This window comes from Sminthopsis crassicaudata, chromosome 1, assembly GCF_048593235.1.
Source record: "Sminthopsis crassicaudata isolate SCR6 chromosome 1, ASM4859323v1, whole genome shotgun sequence".
In the NCBI taxonomy this organism is placed as follows: Eukaryota; Metazoa; Chordata; class Mammalia; order Dasyuromorphia; family Dasyuridae; genus Sminthopsis; species Sminthopsis crassicaudata.
This window is the reverse complement of record NC_133617.1, coordinates 564,475,955-564,497,937: the sequence shown is the minus strand read 5'-3', so window position 1 is coordinate 564,497,937 and position 21,983 is coordinate 564,475,955. Positions and strand designations below refer to the sequence as shown.

The 21,983-nt window shown below is 32.6% G+C and overlaps 1 protein-coding gene across 22 annotated transcripts in view; it reads right to left on the bottom strand.

The window, feature by feature from the left end:
* LOC141550964 (uncharacterized) overlaps nucleotides 1–21,983 on the bottom strand; it is a 272,765-nt gene that overhangs the window by 178,629 nt on the left and 72,153 nt on the right. For 12 of the 22 annotated variants that reach the window (XR_012484743.1, XR_012484741.1, XR_012484746.1 and 9 more), the window contains one exon: nucleotides 12,765–12,857. The exons of 9 other annotated variants lie outside the window; for them this stretch is intronic. Coding sequence is in view for 2 of the 13 variants with exons in the window: in XM_074282132.1 (XP_074138233.1) it covers nucleotides 12,765–12,767 (3 nt within the window). In the remaining 11 variants the exon portion in view is untranslated. Of the gene's footprint in view, nucleotides 1–12,764; nucleotides 12,858–13,432; nucleotides 13,533–21,983 lie in introns of those variants that run through there. One more of the 22 variants, XM_074282133.1, reaches the window with a different exon arrangement.

Genomic DNA, 21,983 nt, shown 5'->3' with positions numbered 1-21,983 from the left:
GAGTATATACAGGGGAGTGATGAGCAATAAGCCTGAAAAGGTAGACTGGAAACAAGTTTTGTTTATATGACAAACAGAGGAAATGTGGCAAAAAGACAAATCACAGATTAGCTAGGAAAATGCCACAGTTTTTTCATGGCATTCCCTGTATAAATATTTCACAAATATTTATTTATCACAAAGGTGTCCATTTGGATGTCATACTCTTACAATGTTAAAACCACCATATTAAGGAACCAAATAAACTTCCTGATAAAGTTGTCTAAGTAACTTTATTCATTTTCTCATTCTTTATCCAAAATCTGTCCTTATGAATGGGCACTAATTTTAAAAAGACTCTTAATTTGCCATTCTTGTGCAGAATTTTGAAGCAAGTTTCTCTGATGAAGGCCTCATTTCTCACATGTATAAGGAACCAAGTCAAATTTATTTTAAAAAAAGAGCCATTACCCAATTGATCAAATGATCAAAAGATATGAACAGTTTTCAAATGAACTAATAAAGCTATTTATAACCATATGAAAAAATGTTTTAGCACATTATTGATTGGAAAATATAAATTAAAACAATTCTGAGGTACTATCTCCTATCTATTAGATTGAGTAATGGACCAGAAAAGGAAAATAAGTGTTTGAAAGAATGTGGGAAAATGAGACACTAATGCATTGTTGGTGAAATTGTGAGTTGATTAAGCCATTCTGTAGAGCTGTTTGGAAAAATGCTATTCATTCCCAGAGAAAGAACTGATTGTGTCTGAATACAGATTGAAGTATACTTTTTTTAACTTTACTTTTCTTGAGGGTTCTTTGAGGGAGGGGAGATGAAATCTATGTTTTCTTTCACAACATGACTTTTATGGAAATGGTTTGCATAACTTTACATGTGCCTTCTTGATGGGGAGATAGTGGAAGGAAGAAGGGAGAGAATCTGGAACTCAAAGTTTTAAAAACACATGTTAAAATTTTTTTTCAAGTTAATGGGAAATAAAATATTAAATAATTGGAGGAAAAATAAAATGACTAAAGTGCACATAATGATGTCTTTTTTCATTTTTAACATATTTTATTTTTCCCCAGTTACATGTTAAAACAATTTTTAGACATTTTTAAAAGCTTTGAGTTCCAAATTTTATTCTTCCCTCCCTTTTCCTTTTCCTGAGATAGTAAGCAATCAAATATAGGTTATACAAATTATATGTCTTTTTCAGATTTTGGATTTAAGTGATAGAGGGCTAAGAAAGGTCACATGCCTCACTTTCCCCTCCAGTACATCTGGATTCAGTGGGAAGATACAGATTAAGATGACTGGAGATGGCCCTGTATGTAACGAGAGACCAAGGTCTGAAAAAATATTTGTTGAATGACTGAATCACTTCCATATATGCAAAATGAAAAGTACAGAATAATAGCAATGTGAGGTTTTTCTGTGCTTTCTTCTAAGCTCTAGTCACAAATCTGCTATTGGCCATTTTCTTTACCTCACTTAAAATTTTAACTCATATTTTTGCCCCATCTTAGTTTTCCCTTCCTAATCTCCCCACAATTTTCTTAAGCATTCAAACTCAAGTCTGATTTCTCTTTTTTCATTCTCCATTTCCTCCATCCTGAAACAATAGCCAATCATTCATCAAAGTTCATCATTTCATCCTTTGGAGTACTTCTCAAATCCAGCCTTCCTTCTACTTTCACCTCACATTTGGATAATTGCAACAAACAACTAACTGGCCACCTGTTCCAATTCTCCCCCAATCCATTCTGCAAACTATTGTCAGATTAATTTTCTAAAAGCACTCTTTTCATTCTGTCCTCCTTCTGCTCCAAAACCTTCAGTGATTAATTCCACATTAATTACAAGATAAAGTCAAAACTCCTTAGGCTAGTATAGAAACTTCACTCCAGGCTGACCTCTAGCCTACTTTTCCAAATTCATCTCTCACTATTCTTCAGCATCAGTCTTAAGCTCCACACATATGACTATTTTGTTCACTGTACCCTTTCCTCAACATATCATGAACAACTCTGCTTCTCTGTCTTTGGTAATTGCTTTTTACTTATTTGAAATATGTTTCTTATCCTGGTTCTGCCAATCACTGGCATTTCTCTGGATTTTGTTTTGAGAGTTGGACTAAATATTTAAAGTCATCTAGCTCTAAATCTGTGGTCCCATTATCCCCTTCATTTACACAAATTCCATTAGTTTTCACACAACTTTTCTCCCCATCACCTTTTCTTACTCCTTCTCATCGTCTGAACAAAGTATTTAATAGTTAATCGTATACTATCATGTGATATGATATAACTTTTCATGTCTCTATGTTCTGTTTCTCTATCTAGATGGAAAGCTCCTTAGGAAGAAGGATAAATACATGATGCTAAAAATACTAAATGCCCAGTATATACTTGTTGAATGAACAAATGAGAAAATGACTGAATTACTCAATCTGATAAAAGTCATGCTTATTTGAAGAAAGGTAAGACCATTTCTCAGAAAGATCAAAATCAAGAGTCTGTAGATGACTGACTTAAACACAGATAGAATTAAATGCAAAAAAAAGGTTTTTCTTTTGCAAAAGATGATAAGGCATAATTAATTATCTTTTAGAAATCCTGGTGCTATGTGCTCATATATATGAAACAATATAAAACAATAATATAACAATTTAATATTATATTAAAATAATAACATGAGATAATATATATTAATATAGCAATATAAGATGATATAATACAATAATATATTAATATAACAATAAATATAATCATTGATATAATAATTACAATGAAATAATATAATGAAATATTATATTGTTATAATGATATATTATGTGTTAATTTTCTTTTTCAGAACCTATTTTTACAAGTCAAGAAAATTTCATTTGTATAAGCACTATCAATATATTTCCATATATATTTTACATATGAAACTTGAGTGAAACAACATGAGTTTGAGTTAAGAAATTACCAATAAAGTCTTATTTTAGTGATATGGCCAATGATCATAATTGATGACAGTTTTAGTATTGTAGTAATGAAAATAAGTAAGGTTTTTAACTATTTCCCACTCCTATTTTTGTCATTGGAAGAGATTTGGGTTGTGTCATTTTCTCTTTGTATTAGTCTTTGTCATAAGAATATGGAATCTGAATGTTAATGCCTAATAGGGCTTCAGAAAGACCAAAATTTTGTAGCTCTTAGTCTTCAGTGTATAGTAGTATTGACATCTAAGGAAAATAATTATTCAAAGGATTTCAACCAATTTTACTTTAAAATCATCTGCTCTTACTTAGGTTAGGGGCAAAGAAGGGAGAAATACAGTTATCTCCTATGTCTTAACTATAGGTTTCAATGATGAAATTTGAAACTTGGAGATTTTTCAAATACTTTTGAATTTCTTTTAGTTTTTCATATAATGTGGACACAAAATGGATCAAATTAATATTCCTCCAATTGCAATATAGAAATCTAAAAATGTACAATAGAATTTGCTATCTTTGCAATTCTAGCATAGTCTTTTAAACATTGAAATAGAGGTATCAGACTGAGAAGATAAAAAGAATCAAAAATGGAATCAAGAGAAAACGGGCTGAATCTTGTCTTTCATACTTACTAGCTCCATAATCATGGATGTTTGACTTGACTTTTCCAAACCTCAGATTCATCACCTAACAATGGACATAATTAAACATGCAGTACCTATTTTACAGAGATGTTGTGAGGATAAATGAGATATCAAATCAATTAAAATTTAAAATTATACAAAGATTTCTTATAGACTACACACACAGAAAGATAAAACTCTATAGATGTATATCTATATTCCTCTTATCAATATCTATATATATACACTTTAACATCTAAAACACTGAATAAATGTAATCTATAATTACAGTAATTATAAGTTAGTTAAATGAAAGAGTGGGAGGAAGAGTTCTTATATTCTTTCCTTTCTGGTCTGCTTTTCATATATCTCTCTGACAACAGAATAAGTAATTAAGGCAAAGACAGATTTGTCTTTTAAGCAGTCAACATAAGTTGTTTGGGGAATTTTGGGAGAACTTCACTATTTAAGAGAATATCTTTCTATTTGGATTTTGTGCAGGCATCATTCATGAACTTCATGTCATTAGTGAACATCTTGGGCTATATTTATAATTAAAACATTATTGAACAAAGTTATTTCTATGGTTCCATTTATCATGAGGTCTTATATTACTTTGCCATATAAAGAAGAGATACCTTGTCAGAGAACACTTTAAGACTATGTTTTTCTCTAAGTGTCAGATACTTTAAAAAGAAATCAACAAACTACAAGAACATCAGGATATTATATTTTTGACATCTCTTGGTGATTGGTATAAAAGTGAAAATTGGTCTCACAGAAAATTATTTATGAAATGCTGCCAGTTTCTTTTATTCTTCATAAGTATCCTCAAAACACATAGAAACCATTCTTAGAAAGATTTTAGAGTGATAAAAAATAAGCATAGGAGTTGTCTTCATTTAGAATTTTCCCTCCTTGAGATATTTGAAAGAATGGGCAAACCCAAGATGGGGAGAATTCATTTACCCATAATACCCTGCCCTAGGAGAATAGACTTCTAAAGGAAACTATAGGTTCAAAATCCTGGACTTACTTTCTTGGGAGAACAATGTTGAAAAGGAGGAATGGAAAATTACAATAATCCATCTACAACTTGAAGCGGATTTTCAGCAGTGAAAGATACACCCCAAAAAAGATCTTGGAAGATCCTTCAAGCACTGATGATTTAATGACTACTTCTCCCCTGAGGTTTATACACTCAGATTCTGAACACTTTATCCTCCCATGACTTCTCAAGATCTTTCTGTAATCCCTTTGAGGATAAGAGGGGCCAATCTGTTGGCTAAAGTCACCAGGCCTCAAGTCCAGTGAATGGAGGAGGGGAATATTGGGAGATCTCTATCTAGAATCAGAAGGCATTAATTTCTGGTAATTTATTAGAGTTGGAAATACTAAATTCAAATGCTCCCAGATTTATCTTGGTGTGAACCAAACACAAGCTAGGAAGAGTATTTTTGAACCTTCAAGATTTAAACCATGCAAATGGTTTAGTCAAATAATTCTTCCTCATTTAAACTCTTAAAGGCTATTTCCATTGCCTCATACTTACTACACAGTACAGTGGCTTAGAGAATAAATATGGTGATTCCACTGACATTGATGATAAGAAATCTTTAGAAAAACTTGAACTTCTTTGACTCTTTTGTCTACCTTCTTTTTCCATCTATGGACTTTTTTTTGGATGATTTGGCTTGGGATTACCAATTAAGATGAAGATGTGAATGATACTAGATCTCTCAACAAATAACCCAGTAAAGTTTGAAAAATAGTACCAGGTAGAACAAAGACCAAAGATAAACACAAGTAAATTCCTCTACTCAATCTAAAGACACACAATAAATAGGTAAGATGCTTGAAAGCACTTAGAATAGAAACATATTAGCAGTTGGTGGGAAAAGAAAAGAGGAAGGCAGCCAACATCTAGAAAATAGGGCCAGAAAGACTTTGAGCTGGTGTCCAAAAATTCATTGTAAAAAAAGAAATAATAGGAAAGGACATCACATTTGGATCTTGAAGCAAGAGCTGCTGTCAGAGTCACCACAAAAGAAAGACCGATTCACCACCCTGGTAGCCTATATACTGCTAGCAGTATTTCAGGAAATCTGACATCAGCTAAATTTCCAACATCTCATTGAGCTACAGAGGATGTATGACAGTGAGGAGGAAACTCCTGGTTGGAGATTTTATAAGGAAAAGGAAGCAGAGAATAAGTCAAGATCAGAGCCCTCATTTGACTGTTAAAGACATGGAGGCAGAAGCCAGCATTTGCAGCACAGGACCAGATCTAGTCCCAGCCATTCCATCCAAAACCACAGTAACAACAGCCTCCTGAGTATAGCAAGAATAGGGTCAATAGAGTGTGCAGTCTATCAAAGACTTTGGGAAGGGTAGCATAGTCAGTCTCCAAAACAAAGAACACAGTAAGGAATTGAGGTCATATATGTGTGATAACAGAAGAAAATCTCAAATATGGCGAAGAAGTACAATGGAATAAGTAAAACTCAAGAAATAAAACCAGAAGAGAATAACTGAATATTAAGAACAAATGAAACCCAAGAAAAAAGAAAGGGTTGACCAAAATGACTTAATAAGTAGGTAAAAAAAATTAAATGAGTTTTAAAAAATGAAATTAAGGATCTGTAGGAAATATTTGTTGTTCAGTTATTTTTCATTTATGTCTTACTCTTTATGACTTCTTTGATGGTTTTCTTGTCAAAAATACTGGAGTGGTTTGTCCTTTCTTTCTTTAGCTCATTTTACAGATAAGAAATAGGGGCAAACAGGGTTAAGTTCCTTGCCCAGAGTCACATAGCAAGTCAAGTGTCTGAGATCTGATTTGAATTTAGGAAGATGAAGCATTCTATCCACTTGACCACTTAGCTGCTTAGAGGAAATTTAGAAAGGTCAATAAAAATATTACTCAAATAATGAACTTCCTAAAAAAGCAGAAAGGAATAAACAAAACTCAGTGATGCCATGGGAGACAATAAAGACAATTAGAACAAAGTCAAAAGACAGAAAATTTAGAATTATTTCACTTATCTTCACTCAAATAACAACTGCCCTAGAAAAACAGGTACAGTATAAAAAATTCAATCTAAAATCACTTGACTTTGGAAATCTATGACAAAAGAAAAAACTTGGATACCATATTTTAAGAAATCATAAATTAAAACTATATAGATCTTTGAGAATAAGAGGACAAAGTAAAAATATAAAGAATCTATCACTCATAACTTATTTGATGATAGATACTCTAAAAATAAAAACACCCAGATGTGGTATACCCAAAATGAAGAACTTCCAAAAAAAAAAAAAAGAATAAAATACTACAAGAATCCAGAAAGAAAACATTTAAATTATTATGCTGCAACTACTATTGGAATATAACATCTCAAAAATCAAATAAAAGACTTGCAAATAAGAATAACACGGTGAAGAATTGAGTATAATGCTATAAGGGGGGAAAAGAAGTTTTTTAATAAAATAGAAAACTGTTAAACATTCTTGCTGAAAAAATTAGATAGATAGTATACTTGAAATGTAAACACAACAGTCAAAAAGAAAAAAAAACACCACAAGTATAAACTTGTACAAAATAATAAAAAGTAAATGAGAAAAACCAAAAGAATGCTGTGAACAGTAGCAGCACTATTGTTTTAAGAACAATTAATTAATTAAGTGGCCCCAGATTAATTAAATTAATCAGAATGGACCAATGAAGAAAAATGCTATCTATATCCAAAGAAAGAACTGATAAAGAGAAGTATTTATAAAATGATTACACATACACACACACTAATACACATATACTTATATATTTGTGTCTAATGATAGCCATCTCTAGGGTAGGATGGATAAGAAAAAAGAAAAATATATATGAAAACTTTTATTTAAAAGGAATAGCAAGTTGTACATAATAGATTTGCATTTTCATGCAAATCTTTTTATTTTACTACAGTATGGAAATGCTTCTTTTATTATATAAATAAAAAAATAAATATAATGTTTTTAAAAGTTATACAAAAACTAAATATATTTGACCAATTGGAAGAGTCCAAATGATAATGAAGTGCTATGATTCTAATAGGATAAGAGGCAAGTGTCCTTTCAGAAGTTTTTAAGGGTCTTTAGAGTCTGGAAGCATCTGTTTTGTTATTTTTAAGGGGAAAAAAAGAAAGGACAGAGACAAGCAGATATAGATATGTGGGGAAAGAGACAAACAGTCAGAGAGAGGCAGAGGCAGAGAGAAAGATAGAGACAGAGAGACTGATTCAGGAGATCATGTGTAGGGGGGAAAAAAAGGTGATTCACATCTCTAGGTGGTAGGAAGAATTTCATGGGATGATTAAAAAAAACCAAACTGATTCCATTCCTGTACTCCCGTTTATTAACTCATTTTATCTTGCTTATTTTACCTCTTTAGCAACTCCCATAGGACAACTAGATGGTGAAGTGGATAGAGTACTGAGCCTATAGATAAGAGATTCATTTTCCTGAGTTCAAATCTGGTCTCAGAAACATACTACTGATTCTGGGCAAGTCACTTAACCCCATTTATCTAAGTTTCCACATATGTAAAATGAGATGGAAAAATAAATGGCAAACCATTTTAGTATTTTTTTTTTCTGAGAAAACTCCAAATGGGGCCACAAAGGAGTATATCTGAATGAAATGGAGGAACATCAGCTCCCACATGTAGTGCCTCAATTTGCATACTCCAATCATTTCATGTTTTATTTCTTAACTGTCAGTTTGGGGGGCTTATTTGTTTTTTACCCATAACCCTTCATTGGTGAAGTAGTAGAAAAGATTCAAAAGAAGTTTTATCCACATAAAATTTGTTTCATTGACCTATACCTTCAGAAAGTACATTAGTTCATGATTCTCTTTAGTTTCCTCTTTTAACCACATATTTATCCTCTTAGTTAAAATAGCCCAACATAGGGGCAGCTAGGTGGCTCAGTGGAGAGAGCACCAGCCTTGAATTCAGGAGGACCCGAGTTCAAATTTGGTCTCAGACACTTAACACTTCCTAGCTATGTGACCCTGGGCAAGTCACTTAACCCCAGCCTCAGAAAGAAAAATAAAATAAAATAGCCCAACATAAACTGTAAGGCAATACAATTAGCATGTGAAATTATTCCTTTGGGATTTCCCTAAATAGTATTGAAAGACCATGTATATTAAAATTTCATAAAATATTTTTCTTTTTATTGTCATAACAATGGCAAGGCAAATTGTTTTACCTAATGATAATTCTGAGAGTCAAAATTAAAAGTCTCAAAACTTTTAAGAAACAGTTACCAAAATATATTTTTGTATATTTGTGTGATAGAATTTTTTCTTCTTTCCACCTCTCCCAAAATAAGAGAAAATGCTTTTCCAACATTTTAAGCATTTCTAATATATGACCAACCCACAAATTTTTTGCCTTTTTGGTTCAATTCAACCACAGTTTTTCAGAGTAGAAAAAAAGGAAAAATTTGGAATAGGTAACTTAGAAAAAAAAGGGGGCAAATATTATCCAAGTAATAGCTTCCCTGAAAAGTAGAATAGATTAGGCAGAAATCAAGGACTATGAAAAAATCAACAAATAAATTTGAATAAATTTAAAAATAGAAGACAGTATAAGATATCTGATATCAAAAAAGGGCAAGTGTAGATAATTTAAGAATCATATTCCCTTAAATCTATGATATATGTTTTTTTTTAAATCCTTGATACTGTATTTTAAGAAATACAAAATGAAAAAATGCCCAGATCTATTGAACCAGAGAGCAGAGTGAAGACAGGAGACTATGTATCATCTTTTGAAAAGAACTCTAGAAACAAGTCCCAGAAATGTCCCAAACAAAATTGAGAATTTCCTTGTCTTCAAGAGTCCAGAAAGTAGCATTTCAAATATCAAGGAATAACAGTCAGTTTGTCACTAGGCTTAAAAACCAGAAGAGATCTTAGGATATAGTATTCCAAAAGGCAAAAGAAAAAAAAAAAAGACTTCCAACTGAGAATATCTTAGCCTGAAAAGCTGAATATCCTAGAAGGAGGGAAATGTATTTTAATGGAATAGAGAACTTTCAAACATTTCTGGTGAAAACATCAGTACCAATTTTTTGAAATAGCAATTACATGGGATAGCATGATGATATTGTACTAATATTCTAATGGAGAGAAGAAATATATGTCTCTTTAGAATCTTAATGATTTCAAAGAGTATTTGAGGGAGTTAACAACAGAGGTCCTAAGGGAATGAAGTGGTTCTATCCTAAGGGTTTTAAAAGAAGAAGAAAAAAACAGTGCATAAAATGAATACACTAGAATAGAAGGGAGGAGAAAAAGATGTAGAAATTTCTGGTTTTCATAATTAGGGTACATGAAGAAAGTATATTAGAAAGATAGAAGAAGGGATATGGGAATGAGTATCAGATGAACCTTACTCTTATTTGAAATGGATAAAGGAAGGTTACTCACAAACCCAAATATTTTGGTGCTATTTATATCAAACTCAACATGGGAAAAAAGTGGGGATAGGAAGAAGGTAGTTAATAGGAAGGATGATATTGGGAAGGAAATGGCTAAAAATTTCTTGATCCTGGAGAAGGGATTAAAAGGGGAGGAAAAAGAAAGATAAAGAATGTCAAATGGGGACTGGTTGAACAAATGATATACATGATTGTAATGTAATTCTTATTATGCTATTAAGAAGTAATAAAGGGGCAAAGAAATAAAAGGGGGAAGGAATAAGATAGGGGAGTAAAAAGGGCATGTAGATTAATCAGGATGGGATAAAGAGGGAACAGCAAATATATTTGGAAAGCTATATAAGGCTTCTAAATTCAGATAGAAACAAAAGGGCAAGGGAAAATGATAAGGGGAGAGGATAAGGGAGGGATGGTAGATGAGGATAGATTAAGTAGTAGGAGAGCAAAGTGGTGGGTAGAAGTAAAGCAGAGGAGTCAGGAGGGATTGGAAATAAGAAATATAGACATAAAATAAAGGTCAGGAGTACCTAATGTTGTGCCACAGTTCTCATTAATTGTCCTGACTCAGTTTCCCTAATTGATTTTTCCTCTGTTTGCCTTATTGTCCTAACTGAGTTTCCCTGAATTGTTCTACCTCAGTTTCCTTAACTGTTCTGCCTCAATCCCCTTAGTTGTAAAACCCTTTGTGCTCTTTTTCTCTTTCTTTGTTCAAAAAGGTGTAAGAGGACTTGGGATTCTCCCATTCGTCACTGGATACTTTGAGATGAGAGTCCTGTCCAGTCAATTATGCTCTCCAATTAATAAAATATTAAAAACTCTAATCTCTATCGTGCCTCAATTTCTCTGGCATTACATTATCATGTAAAAAAAAAGCAGGGTTAGTAATCATGATCTCAAAGTTAAATTTAAAATAAATTTAATTAAAACAGAAAAATAAGGAAATATACCATATGCCAGCCATATTGGTTAATACTGTTTTAGATTATTTAGGAAAAAACTAGATAGTATAAGATTAGAATATTGCTGTGGTGTAAGAAATGACCAGTTGGTAAAATTAGAAAAATCTGGAAGACTGGGATTTATGAAGGAAGATGTTATTCACCTTCAGAGAAACAGAGTCAAACAAGCATAATATGGATTTATATAGATGCATATGAATGTATATGTGTATATTTATGTGTGTGATTACATATTTCTTGTATTTAAATTTAAAATAATTAATTAATTTGAAGAAAAGGAATAATTGTAGGAGCAATTTGAGAAAGACTTGTGTGAACTGATGCAGAATTAGGATAATGATTTCTATAATAACAATATTATTATAATGACAAGTTTGAAAGCCTTAAGAACTCTGATCAAAGCAATGACTAATTACAATTCTGAAAGATTAATATTGAAGCCATCTTTTTAACTCAGGGTTCAGGCTGAAATATATTTCTTGGACATGACCAATATGGGAATTTATTTTGTTAGACTATACATAATTGCTTCAAGAGTTTTAATTTTCTTATTCTTTATTAAAAAGTGAGCAATGATTGAATTAATAATGGTATCTGAATATAATAGAATATTATTATTCTATAAGTAATGATAAATGAGATGTTTTCAAATAAACTTGGATGGTACAGAATAATATATATTGAAGTAGCAAAGTCAGGAAAATAATTTCTACAAGGACAACAACATTGTGAAGAAAAAATTAAATCTTCAAAAGACTTAAAAGCTTTGATCAACTCAATGACCACTCCTGTCCCTAGAGGATCTGCAATAAAGCACATTAATGACCTCTTTACAGGGAAGTGATATGCTCAAGATACATCCAAAAGACATATTTGGATGTAATTATTTCACGGATTTGTTCATAATATTTATTCATTATATTTCTTTTTATTTCTCTTGATATTTTATTAGGCAGAGATGGGTGGAAAAGAATGGGTGTTCAGCATTAGTGATGGCCCAAAAAAGAATTACTGAATTATTTTTTTAAATCACAGAAAAGAAGGAATTTCGGAAGTACAGAAAAATAGGACAGTTTTGAAAGTAATTTGTAGCATTATTATATATTTTTTAAAAAGCAAGTAATATGAAAAACACCTTCAACTTCATATGATTCCTATTATATAGCCTGCTGTATATTTGAAAATGTTTTTTCTTTTTTGATGTCTAAGTTCAAAATGTCTTTTTAAATTAAGCAAGTAACATGAATTGGTAGGGCTGACCTTCAAGATTTTCTTCTAGCTCTAAATTTTATCATTTTAAATGATGCAAAACTGTAGAATAATTCAGAAGCGATGACTCCAAATCACATTTATCAAGTATTTCCTATATGGAGATCCCGCACCAGACATTGACAAAGTAAAAAATTACCTAATCCCTTTTCTTAAGGAGTTTAGAAATTATGTAGTAAACCTGTCAAAAGCCTTCATTTCTCCCATAAATGCACGTTCTTTTATTTGTAAAAATTGACTCCATATCTGCTTCTTCATTTTTTGGACTGCTATTAGAAGCAATCTGGATTAATTTGTATAACATGTCCTGGAGAAAAGTGGACAGCTAGAAGGCAAATAAAAAAAAGAGCAGAAGTACCTTTACAAACCCCAAAAAGATTCATTGGGAACTGTTGATCAAACAAGAGGTAGTTTGCCCAAAGGAGGAAAGCAGTAAACAGTATGGACTCACCATGAACTGGCATTGAAGTGGAACATATAGACTTGTTTTGAGTAATCCTCTTGCAATCTAAGTAGACCTTTTGAGAAGAGATGGTGGTATATCCTGGAGGTAAAACAACAATAACAACAACAACAAAAGTTTTTCAAAATTTAGAAACATTCTATCTCTGGAAATGAAGAAGTTATCCTATTTGAACTCATAGTATAATTACTCCATGGTCCAAAGGCCCCAAAATGACATGTTCCCTTCGTAAGAGAAGCAATAAAATAGGGAGCTGTAGTACAAGAGAAAATAATGAAAGAACCAAGTTAGGCGAAAGAAAAGTGGCAGAATACCTATGTAATGAGGGTTGCCATTGAAAGGCAATGGTTCATGGAACTCCTGTGTGGAAGAGTGAAGCCCACGTTCTTTCTCTTAGTTGAGAGTCTCCCATAAGATAATAGTAGTCACTTTTTTTGCTCACTATCACATCAAATATAAATCCCTTCCTGTATAAATTAAACTGTTCTGAGGTTTAATGCCTCAGTTGATAAAGTAGAGCTGGTAACTACATTTGAGGAGTATCAGAAGCTAAAATTTCCTGGTTCTTTCTAGATGATGACAAACAAACTACATTGTTAGGATTAGTGAGTTTTGGGTCACCAAAGATATATCAGAGAATGGGGTTTTCCAGATACCTGGTAGGGGTGAGGAAATGGCAAAGATAATAAAATGAGTATTTTTGGACAAAGTATTTCTGAGATCTTTGTTCTAGGAGGAACCCTCTGGCACAAGAGTAGTCCTAAAAAAAAAAAAAAAAAAAAAAAAAAAAAAAAAAAAAAAGATAAAGAACTAATGAAACTGGTTGGTGAGTAGATTAGAATTTACATAATCAAAACTTGAGTCAGTCTTTTCCCAGTAGAAGAACAAATATGAACTGTGACATAACCAATACAAAATTTCCTTTTTGGTAAGAAGTCAAAACTCTACCACATTGTGGTGTCAAGTTAGGAGCCAAAAAAAATAACAGACAATGGAGACGATACAGAATTTATAGCAATATGATAATTCTGAGGAAAGTGGCCTTATGTCTAATCTTTTAACCCAGTGCCTCATCTGTCTTTTCTAGTCCATTTCTTCCTTTGTTATTTGCTAACTCTATATAAAGGAGGAAGAGTGTACATAGTAAAAAGAAGTCTAGACTAGAAGATCTGGGTTTAATTCCCAGGTTTGTCACTAATTTCTATTAGTCTTAGTTTGCTTATCTATAAAATAAGTACCAGCTCTAACAATCCATAGGTCTGTAAATTTTATTTAAGTATATTTCTTGTTTCTGAAAAACTTTTCTTTCCTTCCCAGTGAATGAAATATTGGGAGAATTGAAATACTAGCATGTCATATCAATTACAAAGCTCTTTATATTTCACAGATGAATGGTACCAAAAAAGACATATAATCATATAGACAAACTGCTGCTCAGAATGGTTTCCTCCAACCAAAGTAAAAACACACCCACATCCCCCCCACACTCATACAGATCCTATCTGTAGAATAGTTATCCACATTAATTTACCAATAGTTTACCACTTGTAAAGAAACCAGCTTGGTATGAACTTAAACAGGTATTGCTCATGAATTACTAAAGGGCATTTGACATTTTCTCAGATGGCTCCTCAATTCCTGGTGTAGGATACAAATTTAGACAGTAACTAGAGAATAACAATTTGTCCTTTAAAAGTTCAGGGCTAGGGGCAGCTAGCTGGTACAGTGGATAGAGCAACAGCCCTGAAGACAGGAGGACCTGAGTACAAATCTTCCTATCTGTGTGACCTTGGGCAAGTCACTTAACCCCAATTGCCTCAGGAAAAAAAAAAAGTTCAGGGCATGTGGTACAGGGGTGAAGGACAGAATCTCTATGAGATAGCCAGGTGGCCAAATATGTGCATTAGTTTGCCTATAGTAAGTACTAATGCTTTACATACCTAATTCTAACTCTTTTTTTTTTTTTTCACATTCTCATCACTGCGTATATTCTCTTCTAAATCATGTCCGCTACAGTGATAAATTCTTTTAAAGACAAGGACCATGTTTTTTATGTCCCTTCATACTCCCTCCATTTAGAACCTAACACAATGTCTTTTACAGCATATGTAACCTGTATTTTTATTGATTGATTGAATCCTATGGCTAACTTCAGTTCTCAGTCCTGTCCCTACCAAGGTATGTTGTTTAATTGGTCTTGTGAAATCCTGGTCTCTTTCACAGTATATACCATTTTGTTGGCCAAACAATGCTGGCAAGATACTACAAGGAAATTTTCTTTTGAAAAGATTCAATGGAAAAGGAATATAGGTTTCTTTTATATGTAAGGTGAAGAAGGTTAAAAAGTATAAATAAATTGAATGTCAGTAGCATTTAAACACATGCTAAAAAAGATCTCTTGGCTTTCAAAGTTCAGTAACCACTAAATTTAGCTAAATTCAGGCAACTAGACAATTCCTAAGCTAAAAGAAAAGATCTGAGCAAGATGAAATGTTCAGGGGCCATTTTGGCTATACTACTGTGATAAAGGCTAGTCATTTATACCAATAAATCTGCTTTGGATATGAATCAAAAGCAGAGGTTGTAGTTGACAGATCAGAGGTGAAAACACAATAATGAACTCTTACTTTAATCACCTGTTACACAAATTGATGTCTGTGTTTCTTTAAGCAAAGTATTATTATTTGACAAATGGGACATTATTTGAAGTTTAAGTTCTAAACTCTTTTTAAGGGAATAAAACATTATAAGGAGAAACACATAACCACTGCTGGGGTCTGCAGCAAAAAAGGAAATAAAGAAGAACTAAAGGACCCTATTTTTAATATCTTTGAAAAAAGCTTTTACCTCTGGAACAGTTCCTCAGAATTTACAGGTTGAAAAACTGGCCCATTAGAACTTGGTTTTGCAGCTAACTATTTCATTACTCCTTGGAATGACCTGATGAACTTACTGACCCCTTAAGGGTTCTTCCAACTCTGCAAGTCTATGAAGTCTTTTCCAAAATAAATCCTTGATGTACCACAAAGAGCAGTTTGAAATGGCTGAGAATATTTTAAATTATACACATATACCTCTATCATTCAGAATTTTTTGTTCTTAGCTAAAATGTTTCCATTCTCTACTATGCTATTAAATTCTGTGTTTAAGAAATAAATTGGTAAATATTAAAAAAAAAAAAAAAAGGGACTATACCTGTAATCTCAAAACATGGGAATGGGGGGGGGGGAAGCACCTTTTCATACTAAATGATAACACATATTTATAAAGTAGCCATGTGCTAAATGCTTTGCAATTATTACCTAATTGATCTTCACAGCAACCCTGGAAGGTAGGTGTTATTCTCCTCATTTTATAAATGAGGAAATTGAGGTAAACTGAAGTTGAAGGATTTACTTAGGGTCACATTGCTAGTAATTGTCTGAGGTGACTCCAGACCCATTGCTTTATCCACTACACTATCTAGCTGTGCTTTAATATTTCTTCTTTGGGCAAGCTTGTTCATTGTAATTTTTTAAATTCTTAATTAACAACCCCCCCAAAAGAGCATTTTCATACACATAGCAGAAAACAAAATAAGGATTAAATTTGAAATTGTAGATTTCACACAACTTGTTTTTATTAAAAACATGATAAATTCTACTTACTAAATGTTACCTACAAAAATGTTCTGCCTGTCTGTGCTTTTTAATGAACTTTCTTGTATTCTCTTCTGTGCATTTTTATAACATAATGGGCTTTTTAAAAAATGTTATTATTATCTCAACTTTTCTTTCAATTAAAAACCAAGAGAAAAGATTAGAAAAAAATCTCATCAGAAGCAAGTGGAGTCAAGCAAAATGAAACCACATTAGTGGTCATATTCAAGAATATTTTATCTGTGTACTTTGTATCAGTTACCAAATCTCCATCAGGAAGTGGGTAACATGCTTCAATTTGAATGTCTGGCAATATGGGTGGTTGTTACTTTGGTGAGAGTTATTAAGTCTTTCAAAAGTAATCTTCACAATTTTATTCTTATACTAAGTGTTCTGGTTCTGCTCCTTCACCCTGCATCAGTTCATATTACTCACGATCTTACAAAATTGTCTCCTTTGTCCTTATGACCCAGTAACATTCATTTATGCTCAGATACCACAATTTATTCGGATATTCTTCAACTGTTTAAGAGGCAAACTAAGGCACTCTTTTAGGTTTCAATTCTTTAATTTTCTTTTTTTGTCCTCTTTTTAATTCTACCCTCAAAATTAGGAAGCTTGATTTCATTGCAACTTCCAAGTATTTTGCTCCCTGTTAACTCTATACGCTCTCTTTCCCTGTTAAACTTACAGTATTTCAACACCAAATAATGCATATATGTTCAACTTCTTTTATCCATTTCAAATGAGTGAAATTCATTTGACACCCATTTTTTCCCCAAGCTTTCCTCTGTATTTGTATACTTTTCCACCTCAATTTTGAGAAGTCATGATTCTCTGTGAGGTGGTATGACAGATATAGCACTAAAGACTTAAGTCTAAAACATCCAGATACTTTTCAGACAAATTGAGATTTAACCATGTCTCTTTGACTTTGTATTTTTGAAGTTGATTTTTTGGACCCTATTATAAAGCTTTACATTTAACCTTATTGGATTTGTTAGATGAATAAAAATCTTTTTTGAATTTTGATTTAGTAATTCAATTAGTTTTAGCTATTCCTTCTAGATTTCTATCATTTAAAATTACATATAATAAAGTGATAAAACTGAAATTCATCTAATAATCTGCTGGAGCCTATTTTCCCTCTACTTCTGTAATTATAATTAAGAGTTTTCCTACTTTGTTTCTTCTAATTCCACAAGCATGAATTATTAAACATTATTAAACTAATTCTATTTTTTGTAAGTCAGATAATTCCTTAAAATTGACATTCTTCCAATTTAATATATTGAATTTAAAAAACATATTCCTCTTACATATGTACATACATACATACACACATGTATGCATACAAAGGTATGCCATTTATTAAAAATAAATTTGAGCAAAAAAAAATGAAGGAACTACTACAATTATCAAAATGCCTAATTAAAATTCATCAAGCAAATTGTTGAGGTTTCAGTCAAGTTATTCCAGGTAGACTTCCAGCCAAGATGGCAGCGTGGAGGCAGACAGCTGCTTGAGCTCCTTGTTTTCTCTCAGAACTTAGTTTATGACAAGCCTCAGACTTAATGCTTGACCCAGAAAGAACCCCACAAATAATCACCAAGAGAAGACATCCTTGAAAGTCGCCAGAAAAGGTCTGTGTTTGCTCAAGGGAGGGTCAATCAGACTGGGCGCAGACGGAGGTGAACAATAAAACCTGGGAAAGCTAGCATCTCTTGGAATCCGGCCACCTGGACTGACTCAGCGCGTTCTCAGAGCCTCAGAGCACAGACTCAGTACAGTCATCGCTGTTCTGTTAGTGGCTCTCTGCTGCCCTAGCCCCAGTCTGTAGAGGAAGCCCATTAATACCATCCAGCCCCATCCCCAGCAAAACAGACCAATTGTTTCTCTTGTAAATTTGTTTTCTTCGATTCCTACTCTGACAAAATGAACAAAAAATTCAAAAGGGCTCTAACCATTGACAGCTTTTGTATGGAGAGAGAGCAGACTTCAAATACTGAGGAGACTAAAAACAGACTGTCCCCAGAGGAATCCCCTAAGGGGGATATGAGCTGCTCCTCAATACAAAAGAATCTCATAGAGGAAATCAAAAAGGCTCTCACAAGAGAGCTGGAAGAGAAATGGGAAAAGGAAAGGGAAGCTTGGTAAGAGAGCCTGGAGAAGTCATCCCATGCATTTAAAGACAGAGTGGATAAAAAAATCAAATCATTGAGAAACAAGATTAGTGAGCTGGAAAAGGTAAACAACTCCAAGGAAAACAGGATTAGTGAGCTGGAAAAAGAAAACAGCTCTCTAAAAAATAAAATGGATAAAATGGAAAAAAATTCCATAGAAGATAAAAATTCAATTGGACATTTACAAAGAGATATAAAAAAAGTGAGTGAAGAAAATACATCATTGAAAATTAGACTCGAACAAGTAGAAATGAATGACTCAAGGAGAAACCAAGAGGTAGTCAAGCAAAACCAGAGAAATGAAACAACTGAAAAGAATGTCAAGTACCTTACTGAAAGACAACAACCCTGGAAAACAGATCCAGGAGAGACAATTTAAGAATAATCGGAATCCCTGAAAAATGTGAGGAAAAAAATATCTTGAACACCATTTTCGAGGAAATTATCAAAGAGAACTGCCCAGACGTTCTTGAAACAGAGGGTAAAATAGACATTGAAAAAATTCATCGATCACCTACTGAAAGGGACCCTAAAATCAAAACGCCAAGAAATATAGTGGCCAAGTTCAAGAACCATCAGACAAAGGAAAAGATATTGGAAGCTGCTAGAAAAAAGCGATTCAGATATGGAGGATCCAGAATAAGGATAACCCAGGATCTAGCAGCGTCCACATTAAAAGAACGAAGGGCCTGGAACATGATATTCCAAAAGGCTAAGGAACTTGGTATGCAGCCAAGAATAACTTACCCAGCAAGAATGAGCATCGTTTTCCAGGGAAGAAAATGGACATTTAACGAAATAAATGAATTCCATCTATTTTTGATGAAAAAACCAGACCTACATAAACAGTTTGATCTTCAAATACAGAACTCAAGAGATTTTTAAAAAGGTAAAAAGAAATATTGAGAACTATACTTCTGCCAAAAAAATATGTAAAGAACATATGTACAATTTGTCTTAGAAACTAGAGGTGGAAAGGAAATTATATCATAAAAAAGTGTAAAGTTGTAGTACTACATTTCATGAAGAGGCAAAGGTAACCTATTATATCTGAGAGAAAGAAAGGAGGGAGATGAACATAGTGTGTATCAATAGACATATTCGATTTATGGTGAAACTTCTTCCACTTCATTGAAAAGTGAAAGGGAAGGAGTAAGCTAAGGGGAAGGGAATACAGAAATTGTGAGGAAAAGGGGTAAAATAAGGGGAGGAACTTTAAGGTGGGGGAGGGATCCTAAAAAGGGAGGGGCTGTGAAAAGCAAGTGGTGTTCACAAGTTTAATACTGGGTAGGGGGGTAAGAGGGAAGGAAAGGGGAAAAGCATAAGCAGGGGTTAATAGGATGGCAAGCAATATAGAATTAGTCCTTCTAACCATAAATATGAATGGGGCAAACTGCCTCATAAAGAGGAAGCAGTTAGCAGACTGGATTAAAAGTCAGAATCCTACTATATGTTTTATATATATATAGTATATATATATATGGTATATATATATATATATATATATATATATATATATATATATATATAGTGTATATACATATATATATATATATATACTATATATACTATATATTGTTTACAGGAAACACGCCTGAAACATTCAAACTAAAAGAAAAAGGGGGGAAGCATAATCTATTATGCTTCAGGCAAAACCAAAAAAGCAGGAGTAGCCATCCTAATCTCAGATGAAGCAAAAACAAAAATTGACCTAATTAAAAAAGATAAGGAAGGTCATTATATCCTGCTAAAGGGCAGCATCAATAATGAAGCAGTATCAATATTAAACATATATGCACCAAGTGGTGCAGCATCTAAATTCTTAAAAGAGAAATTAAGAGAACTGCAAGAGGAAATAGATAGCAAAACTATAATAGTGGGAGATCTCAACCTTGCACTCTCAGAATTAGATAAATCAAACCACAAAATAAATAAGAAAGAAGTCAAAGAGGTAAATAGAATACTAGAAAAGTTTGATATGATAGATCTTTGGCGAAAGCTAAATGGAGACAGAAAGGAGTATACTTTCTTCTCAGCAGTTCATGGAACCTATACAAAAATTGATCATATACTAGGGCATAAAAACCTCAAAATCAAATGCAGTAAGGCAGAAATAGTAAATGCATCCTTTTCAGACCACAATGCAATCAAAATTACATTTAATAAAAAGCCAGGGGAAAATAGACCAAAAAATAATTGGAAACTAAATAATCTTATACTAAAGAATGATTGGGTAAAACAGCAAATCATAGACATAATTGATAACTTCACCCAAGAAAATGACAATAATGAGACATCATACCAAAATGTGTGGGACACAGCCAAAGCAGTAATAAGGGGAAGTTTTATATCTCTACAGGCCTACTTGCATAAAATAGAGAAAGAGAGGGCCAACGAATTGGGCTTACAACTAAAATTGCTAGAAAAGGAACAAATTAAAAACCCCCAGACAAACACAAAACTTGAAATTCAAAAAATAAAAGGTGAGATTAATAAAATTGAAAGTAAAAAAAAAACTATTGAATTAATTAATAAAACTAAGAGTTGGTTCTATGAAAAAACCAACAAAATAGACAAACCCTTAGTAAACCTGATTAAAAAAAGGAAAGAGAAAAAGCAAATTGTTAGTCTTGAAAATGAAAAGGGTGAACTCACGACTAATCAAGAGGAAATTAGAACAATATTTAGGAGCTACTTTGCTCAACTTTATGCCGATAAATTCGATAACTTAAATGAAATGGAAGAATACCTTCAAAAATATAGCTTGCCCAGAGGAAGAAGTAAGTAGACTAAATAGTCCCATCTCAGAAAAAGAAATAGACCAAGCTATTAACCAACTTCCTAAGAAAAAGTCCACAGGACCAGATGGATTTACATGTGAATTCTACCAAACATTTAAAGAACAGCTAACTCCAATGCTATGTAAACTATTTGAAAAAATAGGGATTGAAGGAGTCCTACCAAATTCCTTCTATGACACAGACATGGTACTGATACCTAAACCAGGTAGATCGAAAAACTGAGAAAGAAAACTATAGACCAATTTCCTTAATGAATATTGATGCTAAAATCTTAAATAAGATATTAGCAAATAGACTTCAGAAAATCATCCCCAGGATAATATACTATGACCAAGTGGGATTTATACCAGGAATGCAGGGCTGGTTTAATATTAGGAAAACTATTAGTATAATTGACCATATTAATAATCAAATTAATAAAAACCATATGATCATCTCAATAGATGCAGAAAAAGCATTTGATAAAATCCAACATCCATTCCTACTAAAAATGCTTGAGAGTATAGGAATAAATGGACTATTCCTTAAAATAATAAGGAGCATATATTTAAAACCTTCAGTAAACATCATATGTAATGGTGATAA